This window comes from Tenrec ecaudatus, chromosome 13 (genome assembly GCF_050624435.1).
Source record: "Tenrec ecaudatus isolate mTenEca1 chromosome 13, mTenEca1.hap1, whole genome shotgun sequence".
Taxonomy (NCBI): domain Eukaryota; kingdom Metazoa; phylum Chordata; class Mammalia; order Afrosoricida; family Tenrecidae; genus Tenrec; species Tenrec ecaudatus.
Genome location: NC_134542.1, coordinates 8,281,559 through 8,295,617, shown reverse-complemented (window position 1 = coordinate 8,295,617; position 14,059 = coordinate 8,281,559). Strand labels below are relative to the sequence as shown.

General features: G+C 44.6%; 1 protein-coding gene across 8 annotated transcripts in view; it reads left to right on the top strand.

Annotated features, from left to right (window-relative positions):
* Nucleotides 1–14,059, top strand: part of SP100 (SP100 nuclear antigen) — a 91,508-nt gene that overhangs the window by 39,892 nt on the left and 37,557 nt on the right. For 4 of the 8 annotated variants that reach the window (XM_075529044.1, XM_075529040.1, XM_075529041.1 and 1 more), the window contains 3 exons: nt 1,908–2,048; nt 2,562–2,642; nt 10,998–11,051. In XM_075529044.1, coding sequence (XP_075385159.1) covers nt 1,908–2,048; nt 2,562–2,642; nt 10,998–11,051 — 276 coding nt within the window. The remainder of the gene's footprint in view (nt 1–1,907; nt 2,049–2,561; nt 2,643–10,997; nt 11,052–14,059) is intronic. The other 4 variants (XM_075529042.1, XM_075529043.1, XM_075529045.1 and 1 more) reach the window with 3 other exon arrangements.

Here is a 14,059-nt window from a genome sequence, read left to right as displayed (position 1 = left end):
TTTCCAATATCTACCAGGTCATAATTATAAATCCTTCTTTGTTTTATAATAAATGACTGGAATGACATAATTTTTTCTTCAAGGTCTTGTGGCAATTTTTGGGAAATCTTTGTTCTTTGTCTCAAACATAGTAGGCGAAACCTATTCAGGAAGCGGGTACACCATCCTGCTGATGCCGCAAATTTTTCAATGCCTGGTGTTTTATATTTGTCATCCTTAGCCATTTGTAGAGCATGTATGCAGATTCCCACGCGTGTTACTCTAACCATTTTGATGACCCTCCATAACCCATTTATGCAATTCACTCTCTAGAGCCCCATGAGAAAACGTTAAACCACGACAAGCATTTTTAGCTTTTGGAATCTGTTCCAAGTCAGCCTTCATTTTCCGCCACTCCCTCACTTGCTTTTCGTCAACACAGAATTCCCTGCTTGCAATACTGTTATTGCTCTTTTCTGCTCTTGACCCAACCTTCATTTCGAAACCAGCCTCATGACCAGCGTTTTTGTTTTGGTTCAAGTGTATCTATTTCTAATAGGAAAAAAAAAACAAGACTTTGAAAAAGGACTTTCATGGTAATGCCCCACCCCACCCCCGCAACGTGTTAGCAGGGAGGAGGGGCGCGAGTCCGTGCACGTGGGGGATGCAGGATGTGAATTAGCACAGAGACCAAAGGGGAAAGATGGAGCGCAGCCACAGACACATCCTTACCAGTTCAGTTCTGGCGTAAGTGAATCACTACGGGTGTTTCTGAGAATTGGAGCCATCCACGTCATAGGACGGCTCTGATTGGTTAGATGTGAGTAAACAAACATTCAAAGCCCTGCAGTGTCAGCAGGGCTTTGAATGAACAGCGGAGAAATGGCAATCACCCGCGAGATAACGGGCGCTTGTCCCATTACCTCGGGGCGGGGGGTGGGGGAGCAGTGAGATGTTACACCTCACTGGGGTACCGCTGACCCGTGTATAAGCCAAACCCGTTTTTCAGCACACGTTTTTGTGCTGAAAAACTCGGCTTATGCACAAGTATATACGGTATTTAACCAAGAAAAGAGATGATGCAGACACTCTCATACACAGGGGTAGGAATGGAAATGGATATGTGGGCTAGGGAAGACCCAAAGATAGAAAGTTGGAAGGAAAGGCCTAAAGGCAACAGGGGAGAAGTATAGAGTATCATTACGGAAGAAGGACAGAAACACAGGGCGAATGGAGGAGGTTGAGAAGAGACACTGCAGAGTGAAAGACAGGATGTAGAGTTAGAGCTATAAGTAGAAACCTGAGAAGGAGAGAAGTCAGAAAGGAGGGCCAGGTGTAAAGATATGGAAAGAGAGGAAGAGCAAGGCTTGTTTATCTTCTGCGTCTTCTGAACAAGTAGTTTTCTGAATGCACAATAAAGATGCAAGGCAGGACATGCTCAGCCCATTGTCCTGGTGTCAAGAAAGCAATCATTGCTTGTGCTGCCAATTTGCTAATGATATCTTTGCTTCATTGTGGGAAAAAAAGCTTTCCTTTGTTTTCTCCTACTAACTGCCTTTGCCCTGCCCTGTTGTCATTGGTATCCTTAGTCACTGCCAGTCAATGATGACTCAGTGGGAGGAGGGGGCATCCCTGGGTGGTGAAATGGTTGACTACTAATTACTTGCTGGGCTAGTTACCAAAATGTTGGCAGTTTAAATCCACCCAGAAGAGCAGGTAGAGACTTTTAATTTTTTAAAGAGTTGAGAAAAAAATAAATAAAATGAAGAGTTGAGAGACACAAAGGAAGGTACAGGGTTGAATATCCGGTAAAAGATAGGGGAGGATGTGTGCATGAAACATGGCCCCCAAATAGCAAGTAAAGGGGGGTTTTCAATGGCGGTGAAGGGTTCACGTGAAGCGGCAGAAAGATTATTCACTAACTGCAGTTGTTCCAGGGGCAGATCTATCCACACATGGATCCCAAATCCAACCGTGTAGTGTGTGCCTCGTGGATATAAAGAAGGAAAAACCTTATGCCCCAAGAGCCCAAGCACGGACTAACTGTCACCAGGAATCAGACGTAATAGGTAAGACTGACTGGGAGAATCTGTAAGCATGAAATCACATGCACTGAGGAAGGGCTGAGGCACATCATAGGGGGCCATTGAGTGGTCCAGGAAGCATTGGATGAAGGCAGGAGGGGCAAGGGACCGATCATGATGCAGTGAATTTCAGCAAAGAGATGCCCTCACAGAAACAGACGGGAGCAGGGGGAATGGGTAGAGCCAAAAAGAGAAGGTTAAGACGTAGAAAGAGGGAAGGACAGAGTAGTATAATGGAGGTGGGGTAGGAAGCCAAGTGAAGGGAGGCGAGAAGAGTGTCAGATGGGCCGAGCTGCCCTCCATGCGTGGATTTCATCAGCTTTAGGGTTAGGACCTGCAGCAATGCACAGGTCACACACATTCGGCGAACACACAAGGTGCCTTGAGTTACCCTGGCTTGCCAGGACTTCCTGGCATTCTCACAGTGGCGCTTCCTGCTGGGTGTGCGCCTTGGCCACACATTCTGAGACCCTGACGGAGCCTTGTTTTTTGGTCCAGTGATCGACAGTGAGGACAATGATGAAGAAGAGCCCCCAGAAGCCTCCACCTGGGCAATGCAAAGTTGGCCCCGTAACAAAGGTGGGCTGCAGGAATCTGAATTAAATGCTGCATCTAATTGGAGCCCGTTCTGGGCAATGGCGCCAGATTATCGTGGGACCCGGTTCCCTCTATTTATTTTACTTGATCCTTTGAGGGATCATTACGTACTTGTTTTGAGGATGATGCTGTTAATGGATGGGGCTTATAAAGCTTTCTGGCTCTGGTGGCATCCTGATTACGCATTGAGCTGTTAACCACGTCAGCAGTTCAAAGCCATTAGCTGCTCCACACGAGAAAGATGAGGCTTTCTACTCCCAGAGTTCCAGTCTCGGGAATTCACAGGGGCAGTTCTACCCTTCCTTCTAGGGTCTCTAGGAGACATCTGCTCAAGTGTGTGGGCTTGGGAGTTAAGAGACTTTCTATTCCCCTCAAACTTTGCTCTGAGAACCCCCCGGGGGCAGATCTACTCTGTCTTGTGGAGTGGCGTTGAGTCGGAATGCACTCAGTGACGCTGAGGTCTTGGTTCTGTTTTGAATTAAGCCAATGTAAGGAGCCCTCGTGGTGCTGTGACAGGCGTGGCTTCCCATGGTTTGTGCATCAACGTAAGGCAGACTTGATGGTGCAGAGGTGAAAGCTCTCAGCAGCTGACCAAAATGTCAGCGGTTTGAATCCACCAGCACTCCAAGGGCGAAAGATGAATCAGTCTACTTCCAAAGAGATTCACAGTCTTGGAAATCTAGTGGAGCGGTTCTATTTTTTCCTATGGGATCACTGAGTCAGCATTAATTCAACAAGCATGGGCCTTGTTCATTGGTTTTAATCAACATATGTGCTTGCAGGTTGGTTTTATAGGCAAAATAGGAGCCCCTGGGTGGTACAAATGACAAAAGTGTTCAACTGCTAGCCAAACGGTTGGAGGTTCAAATCTACCCAGAGGCACACTAGAAGAAAGGCCCGGGAATCAGGGGTGCCAGCCATTCCATAGAGCACATACAAGAGCTGCATCGTAATCGCCTCCGTGACACCTGGCTTTGTGGATATAGTAGAAATATATGGTTAAAGTCATGGATTTTTATATCCATTTCTATGTCTGTTAATACTATATTCACAGCCATTGAGTCAGTGCTGACTCATAGCACCCCTACAGGACAGAGTAGAACTGTCCCCTGGGAGTTTCTGAGACTATAACTTTTTATGGGAGTCCAAAGCCCCATCTTTCTCCTGTGCAGTGACTGGTGGTTTTGAACTGCTGACCCTGAGGTTAGCAGCCCAACTTGTGACCACCATGCAAGCAGACCTTCTATTAATACTTTATTCGCTGCCATCAAGTCAATGCTGAGTCATAGAGACCTCCTGTGGCTTCCAGAGACTGTAGCTCTTTACAGAAGTAGAAAGTCCCGTCTTTCTCCCACAGAGCTGCTGGAGGTTTTGAACTGCCAGCCATGCAGGTCACAGCCCAATGCATAACCATTATACCACCAGAGGTTAATACTTAGTACTTGAATTTTTAGTATTCATTCTCCTTTCTCGTGTCTAAATAACAGAGAGCTTCCTCTACTGGAAATTCATATTACCATTTGATCCCCAATACTGAAAAATACTACCCACTCCACCCCACTCCCCTCACTAGTCCTACTACTGCAAATGAGCAATGTATTTTTAAAACTCATTTTATTGATGTCTTACAGCTCTTACAACATCTGTATCAATTTGTATCAATTGTATCAAGCATATTTGTACATACATTGCCATTACCATTTCCAAAACATTTTCTACTTGAGCCCTTGGTATAAACTCTTTTGTCCCCTCCCTCCCTCACCCTCCCACTGGCAATAATCCTTGATCAATTATATATTGTTATTATTGTTTTGTATCTTACATTATCTGTTGTCTCCCTTCATAAACAATATTTTTAAAAATTAATTAATACTAATTGCTCACTCTATGTTTCTAATTAAAATATGCATTTGTATCTTCTCAGCCTTACACATTGTTCAAAAAGGTACTGGTCTTGTTTGGATAGAGGAATATATATAAATTTTATTAGGGTTCTTACAGCTTTTATAACAATCCACACATCAATTGTATCAAGCACATTTGTACATATGTTGCCATCATCATTTTCAAAACATTTTCTTTCTACTTGAGCCCTTGGTATCAGCTCCTCTTTTTTCCCTCCCTCCCCTGCTCTCCCACCCTTGTGACCCCTTGATAAATTATTATTTTCATATCTTACACCGTCTACTTCACCCACATTTCTCTTGTTTGTCCCCCTCAGGTGTGTGAGTGGGGGGGGGCAGTTATACGTTGATCATTGTGATTGGTTCCCCCTATCTCCCTCCTTCTCCCTCATGTTGTCCCCCTACCCTCATGGTATCACTACTCCCATTACTGTTCCTGGGGGGTTCATCTGTCCTGGAATCCATGTGTTGAGAGCTCTTATCTGTACCAGTGTACATGCTCCAGTTTAGCTGGATTTATAAGGTAGAACTGGGGTCATGATAGTGGTGGGAAGGAAGCATTAAAGAACTAGAGGAATGTGGTGTGGCTGATCCTTTGTGAGGGGTTGTCCAATTGTCTACAGATGGGCTTTGGGTCTCCACTCTGACCCACCTCGTTCACATGGATATGATTGTTTGTTTGGGGTGGCTAGAGGACTCTTGAGGCAATCCAGGTTGTGGAACTCTGTCATTTTCAACACAGTGCTTCAAGGTCTGTCTGCATGAGAAAAGGAGGTAAAATGAAAGAGACAACAAGTAGTAAAGGCAAGGAGTGAAAGAGAAATGCCACACTGCCCTTATGGGTGAGTCGTCTGGTTTCAGAGACAGAAAATGAAGCATAGTTAGCTTACAAGACAGGTACACTTGGAAGGGTGGTGTGATAACTTGTGGGGTTAATCAGGTCACAGTTTGATTGGAGGGCACAGAGAAAAATGGCTCAACAAGGCCCTCCCTCTCGCTCTCTTGCTCTCTGATCGGATCAACATGCAGCTGCTGTAGCTAGTTTGTTGCCTGGACTTGTGAGCTACACTGCCTGTCGGACAAGTCAACCTGTGGATCGTGTTGCTAGGGCTTGAGGTTCCTTCAAGACCTGTTTCACCACCCTGCTGATGTGTACATGGCTTGAACTTGAGGCTGGCGGAGCCTGTCATCGAGCATTGCTTGACTTGCATTTGTTATCCCATCCGAGCCTGCTTCACTAAGCATCTGAGTTGCTGACTGTTGGTGAGTTGTGGGCTGTTGGTGCTGTTTGCGGCCTGTGGGCACACTCTGCCTCCATTGCCCAAGCAGGGATCCTCAAACTTTTAAAACAGGGGGCCAGTTCACTGTCCCTCAGACCGTTGGAGGCCCGGACTATAGTTTTAAAAAAAAAAACTATGAACAAAATCCTATGCACACTGGATGAGTCGACTGCTCAGCAGGACAGGCAGTGGCGGCAAAAACACCCGGCAGGCCAGATAAAAGTCCTCGGCGGGCCACATGTGGCCCGCGGGTCTTAGTCTGAGGACCCCTGGCCCAAGGGAAGACTCGGCTGTCTGTTTCCTTGACCTTGAACCCAACAGCCCACTTGAGTTGAAGGACCTCCAGAAGTGAGTTGAACAGAGCCCTCTGTATTGCTGTCTGGACTAATTAGCTATTATACTCCTTCGTACGATATAAACCTATATATATGTATATATATACATATCTATTCATACGTGTCCTGATTTTGTTTTTCTAGAAAACCCCGACTAACCCAGATGGGTTGGTTGTAAGCCATCGGTTTTCAAGGTTTCTTACTAGAACATTTCCCGCTGAATTCCTTCCTGAACCACAAGCTGTGATCCCTAAAGAGACCTCTACTTTTGTGCATGATCAATAACTTTGGCTCCTGAGAATCAAGTGATGAAGAAGCCACCTGCTCACAATGCCAGATGACACCAAATCAGAATATTAGGCTCCAAGCACTGGATTGCCACACATCCAGAGTCTAAATTCAGAGCTCCGTTTGCCTGATGAATTTTATTCCAAAACTTTTTCCGTGTACCTTGATTCTGCAACCTCTAGGAGCGCTCTTTCTGCATTTAACTTTAGCCTCGCTGGTAACCGGAGAGATGCAAGAGAGCTGTATAAACTGCTGCTTAACAAGATGAGTCCAATTGATTGAGCTATTAAGGTTTTTGTAAAAACACACCCATAAAATCTACACACTGCCATATCTATTTCACCGCCCGTCTGTTGGTCGGCTGTTCTGGGGTGGCTTGGGTATTGCTATGATGCTGGAGACTGTGCCACCTGTGTGTCAGATGCTGGCAGGTTACCACCACGGTGGACAGACTCCAGCAAGTCTTCCAGGTTGCTGAAATTAGTAGGAAAACCCTGGTGATCTACTTCTGAAAATTAGCTAATGAAATGCTATGTGTCACAACAGAATATTGTCTGATAGAGTGCTAGCAGATGAGCCCCCTAGGTTGAAAATCCCTGAAAAGAACTCCCATCCACCCCCTCATCTCCCACTGCCATCAAGTAGATGCTGACTCATAGCGACCCCATGGAACCTATAGGATGGAGCAGAACTGCGTCCTAGGGTTTCCCAGTCACACATCTTTATGAGAGCAGACAGCCGTATCTTTCTCCTGTGAGCAGTTGGAGGATTTGAACCCACCACTTAAGCCACAGTGCCATGAGAGCTCCTCTTGAAATACACAGTGACAGCAAAAGTGGACTTCAATATATCAATAATCATGAAGAGAGCATCGGACTAAGCACTGTGTTAATCTGTTGAACATGGAGTGTCCCCGAGTCAGTGATGTACTGATTCCCCACCACCACCCTTCACATTCTATAGAGCACAGTAAGCAGAGATTGCCTCTCTTAGTCCATAGTAGTGTCTTTAGTCACAAATTTAGAAATTCTTCAAGGAATAATTTGCACTGAATTTTAATTATCAATGGCAGAAAAAATTCTTTGTACTCTCAAGTCCAAATAATGTTACATTATTGCCTTATAGTGTGAATTTTCTTAGGGTATTTGTAAATAAACCTTCATTTCACACTTCAAAAAACCAAGTGACTAGTTCTTCCTGATCTATCAGTGAGAAACCTAGAGCTATTGATGCTTAAGAGTTATTTGTGAATAACTCATATGGCAAATAACATAAAAGAAAGAACTTGGCGGGATTTTCACTGTGACCCTGTGTGTTGGTTTGCGTTGACTAGAGAAACAAATTCATTGACACTCATATATGTATAAGAAAGAACTTTATATCAAGAAGTAATTCTATTAAGAAAAAAACCCAGCCCAGTCCAGATCAAATACACAAGTCTGATATTAGCCCATATGTCTAATACTGGTCCATAAATTCCTCTTCAGACTCACATAGCCACACGCAATTATGCTGAATGCAGGAAGATCACAGGCCAGTGGATAAAAAGTCTTGTGGATCCAATGCCGATGGAAGCATCTCAGCACTGGCTCAGGTCTCCACGTGGCTCCTCCATCTCTCTCTGTGTGCCTCCACAAAGCTTGTCAACAGGGAAACTAAGGCCGAGAGAGGGAGGAAGTTCCCAGAATCCTCGTGAGAAGGTCATGAGAAAGCTCTTGGTGCCCAGCAGTCCACAGGCATCCAGCAAGTGACCTCCCCATAGCCAAGATGCCCAGTCAAAGGGGGTGGTGAAGGAGGCGCCTAAGAGGAGATCAACAAGGTTGTCGGTGAAACTGGTGCCTCCAAAGTGGAGCTGGAGCCAGAAATGCAGCAGTAAAGGATCGATCTTCAGACAGAAAAGTGCAAGCCAAAGGGGCAAGGGGAGCAGAGAGAAAACAGGCTGAAGTACAGAACCAAGAAACTAAAGAAGACTTACTTGTTGAAAATGGAGACATGAAAAATGAGGCAAGTCCAGCCTCTGATGAAGCAGGAGAAAGAGAAGCCAAGTCTTTTCATGTTGATCTACCAGGTCTTATCAGTGGGCCCTGTTGTCTCCCTTCCTGTACAATCCGGAGGAATATTTTTATCAGCTATATTGTAAAGGCAAGCTTTTAGTAGCTCAAGAAACATATTTCAAGAGGAAATCCCACTCCATTCCATTGTTTTTTTTAAGTGCAAATGTTTTTTGTTTTTTTAAGATGTGAAATCATTTACTGGTTGTTTATTTTTGGTAAAACCAGAAACAGTGGGATGCGGAATTGTGGGAAGATTTGACTGTCTTGGGTATCAGCATAACATTCCATTTGAATGTGTAGTGTGTGTGCGTGTCATTAAATTGTGCATTAGTGGGACTTAAGATGTAACAACTTATCAACATTTGAAGATAATGGGTACTTAATAATCTCTTTTCTTTTTAATTTGCCTCCAAATTTAAAGCCAGAAAACCACTGGAATTTATAAACAAATTTTATCTACATGCCATTTTAGGATTTTTGGTACATGCATTAAAAATTGTGTACACATCCTGGCTCACCAAGCCTTGTGGGGTATACTCCAGCTCAGAGCAGCCAATGCACAGAGAGGACCATAGGCTGGCCCCAGCAGGAGACAGGTCATCCCTCACTAACCCATAGTGATACAAGGGACGACACAGGAAGCACAGTGCAGGGATTGTGCTGGATCTGACCCTACCACACTGGGGTGCGAGGCTTAGGGCATGCAGCAGACCAGCAAGGGGAGCAGAGCAATAAAGTTCCTGGAGAGTACCAGAAATAGACTTTGGGGCCAGGGCGTGGCGCCCCATCAGACTCCACTGGAAAACACTCCTAAAGGCCAACAAACAGACCTGAAACTATTTATAAGTGCTTTTTTATGTCATCAGTTCTTGTTGTTGTTTGGCTTTTTTGTTTGTGTGCTCTGACTTGTTTGTGTGCTTATTATTGTCTTTGCATGTCTATCAGGATAAGATAGGTCAGATAAACAATCTGGAGGAGAAACCAATGGGACCTACTGTTGTGGGGGGGCGGGGACACGTGAAAGGGGGAGGCAGGAAATGGAAGTGGGTGTTAACAAACCCAGGGACAAGGGAATAACACGTGATCTAAAATTGATGGCAAGGAGGGTGTAGGATGCCTGGTAGGCCTTGACCAAGGGCAATGTAACTGAGAGGAATTACTGACACCTGAATGAAGGCTGAACATGATAGTGGGAGAAAAGGAAAGAACGAGGAGGCAAAGGGCATTTATAGAGGTCTAAATATGGGCATGGGCATATGTAAACATATTTATATATAATGATAGGGAAATAGATCTATATACTTATAATTATGTGTTAACTATTAGGGTAGCAGATAAACATTGGTCCTCTACTCAAGTACTCCCTCAATGCAAGAGCACTTTGTTCTAATAACCCGGCATTCTCTGATGCTCACCTCCCTGACACGATCACTGAAGACAAAGTGGGTGCATAAGCAAAAGTGGTGAAGAAAGCTAATGGTGCCCAGCTATCAAAAGATATGGCATTTAGGGTCTTAAAGGCTTGAAGATAAACAAGCAGCCATCTAGCTGAGAAGCAACAAAGTCCACATGGAAGAAGCACACCAGCCTGTGTGATCATGTGGTGTCAATGAGATCAGGTATCAGACATCAAAGAACCAGAACAAAAAAATCATATCAATGTGAATGAGGGGGGGTACAGTGTGGAGACCCAAAGCCCATCTGTATACAATTGGAACATTCCCTTACAGAAGGGTCACCAGGAGGAGACGAGCCTGTCAGGGTGTAGTGTAGCAATGATGAAACATACAATTTTCCTCTAGTTCTTTAATGCTCCCCCACACACAAATATCATGACCCCAATTCTACCTTACAAATCTAGCTAGACCAGAGCATGTACACAGGTACAGATAAAAACTGGAAACACAGGGAATCCAGGACAGATAAACCCCTCAGGACCAATATTGAAAGTAGCAATACCAGGAGGGGAAGGGGAAGGTGGGGGAAGAAAGGGGAACTGATCACAATGACATTATATAACCCCCTCCCAGGGGGACAGACAACAGAAAATGGGTAAAAGGAGCCATTGGTCAGTGTAAGACATGACAAAAATAATAATTTATAAATTATCAGGAGTTCATGAGAGAGGGAGGGTGGGGGAGGGAAGGAATATAAAAAGAGGAGCTGATACCAAGGGCTCAAATAGAAAGAAAGTATTTTGAAAATGATGATGGCAACAAATGTACAAATGTGCTCGACACAATGGAAGGATGGATAGATTGTGATAAGAGTTGTAGAAGCCCCCAATAAAATGATTTTTTAATTGTATACAAATTGTTCATCATGTCTCTGCACTGATATTAAACCAACCAATAAAAGGCCAGCTAAAAAATAAAAATATATATGATTATGATAGAAAGCCCATCTGTGGTATGAATTGTCATAGAATTTTTAAGTCTTTTGTTTATAATAACTCTTTCCTCCCCTTTATTGATAGATCCCACGGATCTCGGAAAATCACCCCTACTCAGAAAAAGTACTGCAAAAAGAGGTAAGAGAAAATAAGAATGCTTAAGATTACAAATCAACATTGTTTTCTACAGAAGTGACATTTGAATTCTTGGTCATCACCTCCAAAACAAAACAGACATTTGTTTTCATTTGAGATGGTTCATGTTTTTAATTTTTGCATTCGGCACGAGTCCCTGTGTGGTGCAAACAGTTCGCCTTCAGTGATTAACCAAAAGTTTGGCATTTGCATCAATCCAGAACAACCTCACAATCAACTTCTGAAAGATCAAAAGCCATTGAATACCCAATGGACATATGTTCGCTCTGAAACACGTGAGATTTCCACGAGGTCGATTTTATTTGACAGCGACTGGGCTGATGAGTTAGGGAGGGTCACGGCTATAGCCTAGAAACCCAAAGAAGTGAATGACTCAAACCTAATACAAGTTTTATTCTTGCTTTCTCAAGTAAACATGCCAAGGATGTGTAGAGTGCAGGGGGATGAGGCTGTTTCAGGAAGTCAGGGTAGCAGCCAGGTGAGGACCTACTGTCTTCAATACCAGACTTCCAAGTTATCCTTTAGAGGAAACAAAGATGTAAATAACTAGATACGGTGCCAGTGATCCAACAAGCACAAAATCTTTCAAGAGACCAGTAAAAGAAGGGACTGAATGAGATCTAAGAGGACTGAGGGCGAAGACAAAGCCAAGAAGCCCATCGCCAGTGAGTTCTCTCAGTCTTACAGAGCAATGTTATCCTTGTTGTTAGTTGTTGAGTCAACTCTGTGTCATGGCCCACTCCTCCCCCATCCCCACAATCTCCAGAAGGTCCAAGTCCATTGTTGCAGATCTTGGTCTCGAGGGTCTCTCTTGCCCTAGTTGGTCCTCTACTTCATCAAACATGGCGTCCTCCTCTTTCACTGGGTCCCACTTGGTAGCCTGTCCCCACTAAGCCAGTTAGTGCTCTGTTATGATCCACAATGTTTTCATTAGCTAATTTTCAGAAATCAATCACCAGCCCTCTTTTCCTAGTCTGTCTTGGTCTGGAAGTTCTTCTGAAACCTGTCCACCATGGGTGGCCCTGCTAGAATTTGAAATACCTGTGATATTGCTTTCAGCACCTTAAAACCGCACAGGCCACCCCAATAGGACAAAGTGACCAGCGGTGGTAGACTCAGGCAATAGTAAGGGGAGCAGTAGAGCTAGGTTGGTGACCAAGTTCGCTCCTCCTCATCATTCCTCTACAACAAGGACCAGAGAAGACAGGAAAACAGATACCACTGGTCTCCCTGGGACTCTGAGCATCACATGAAAGGATAAAGAATTAGATTAAAATGGATGGGAAGGAAAACTGAGCAAAAACAGTGAAAGAGGAAAAATATTCAACAAAGGTACCCTGCCAGCCAGCCCAACACAGTCTTGGAGACCTTGCAACTGAGGGGCCTAAAAAGGCATTTCACAGAATTCTCAGTGAGAGATAGACACAAGGTAGACAAACTGGAGTGAAACAAGGTGAGCGGAACATGATCTCCATCTAAGGAAGCAAGGTGCGAGAAATGGGTATGAACTCCAGACTAAGAGAACAACCAAGCAAGGAGATGGAACCACTCCCCTGCCATGGTCCCCGGTCATTTGGGTGAGGGGCCAACATAAGGGTGTGCGCCTGTGAGCTGAGATGGTAGCTTTCAACACTGACTACTAAGGGCTACACACACACACACACACACACACCAACCCAGCCCCCTTGAATTGAGTTGAGGCAGGAACCATGCATTCCGCAGCAGTCATCCAGAAATGCACTGGACAGTGACCAGTTACCCAAAGTGTGTTTTCCCTACTTCTTCCCACCACCTGGCAGTCAATGGTGGCCCACTGCTGGCGCTCCCCTGTCCTGCCGTCTGCGCAGACCCCCACCATCCGAGGCGGCTGCTGCTCCTCTTCTTCCCCCTTGTCTCTTTTTGACCACATCCTAACTAACCAGCCACACCTGCTGTACCTATCACCCATGCTCTGGTCAAAAAATCTTCCAAAGATTCCTCAACCGCCTCCCATGTAGCAGGTTCTGAGAGGCGAGCTGACGATAGTTCAGGACACAAGACGGTTGGGTGTTGGTGTTCCCCAGTCTTATGACAAACCAAGGCATTCGCATATAAATGAGTGAATAGATTACACCATGAAGATGGTCAGGTCTGGAACGGATGTTCCGGGGTCAGCAGGCAGGAAGAACTAGCTCAATTTGAAATGAGTCACCATCTTCTGGACACACTCCCTGTCCCTGATCTACTGGATCGATGACAGACAACACCTGCCTAACCTGCCCTCACACATTCTGCATGACAGTATGCAGAGACCTGTACCCTTCTGCTACCCCATCCCCACCCAGCGACAGGTGGTGGGTGCCTTAGGGCTTCCAAGCTAATGATCAGAGCAGCATTCACAGCCCACACACCCAGCTATGTAAGACAAAAGAAAACATCACCGTGAAACCAACCAACATACAATCCACAAATAAATACAACAACGCCGCACTGTCGTCAGGATGACAGACAACCTCAGATGGCACTAAGGAACAGGATGAGACGGCTCGAGCAAGGGGCCAAAATACAAGGAAGGTATGGAGCTACCTGATCTTATACGTAGGACCCTTCAACTGATTAAGAAATGATCAAGGAGAACACAGGAAACAAGAACTCACATCGAGTGGATGTTAATGATGGGGGAACCAATTGGAAAAGGATATCAATAATGGTTGTGCAACACGAAGCTTAGATTATCAATGGCATTCAACTATCCGTGTAGAAGTTGTTGAATTTCTGCCCCAATTTTTTAAAAAGATAAGTACACAGATAACAACGAGTACAGGGAAGAAGAGGAAAATGTTCTAAAATTGATTGTGGTCACAATTGTACAACTGTCCTTAATATGAGTGAAGTATTAAGTTGTATGCTACGTGGATGAAGTGTCAATAAAACTGTGACCAAAAAATAAGAAATCAAAGACATAATCAAACAAAATGAAACACAGAAAGACGCTAGAAGAGTTCAGGGAA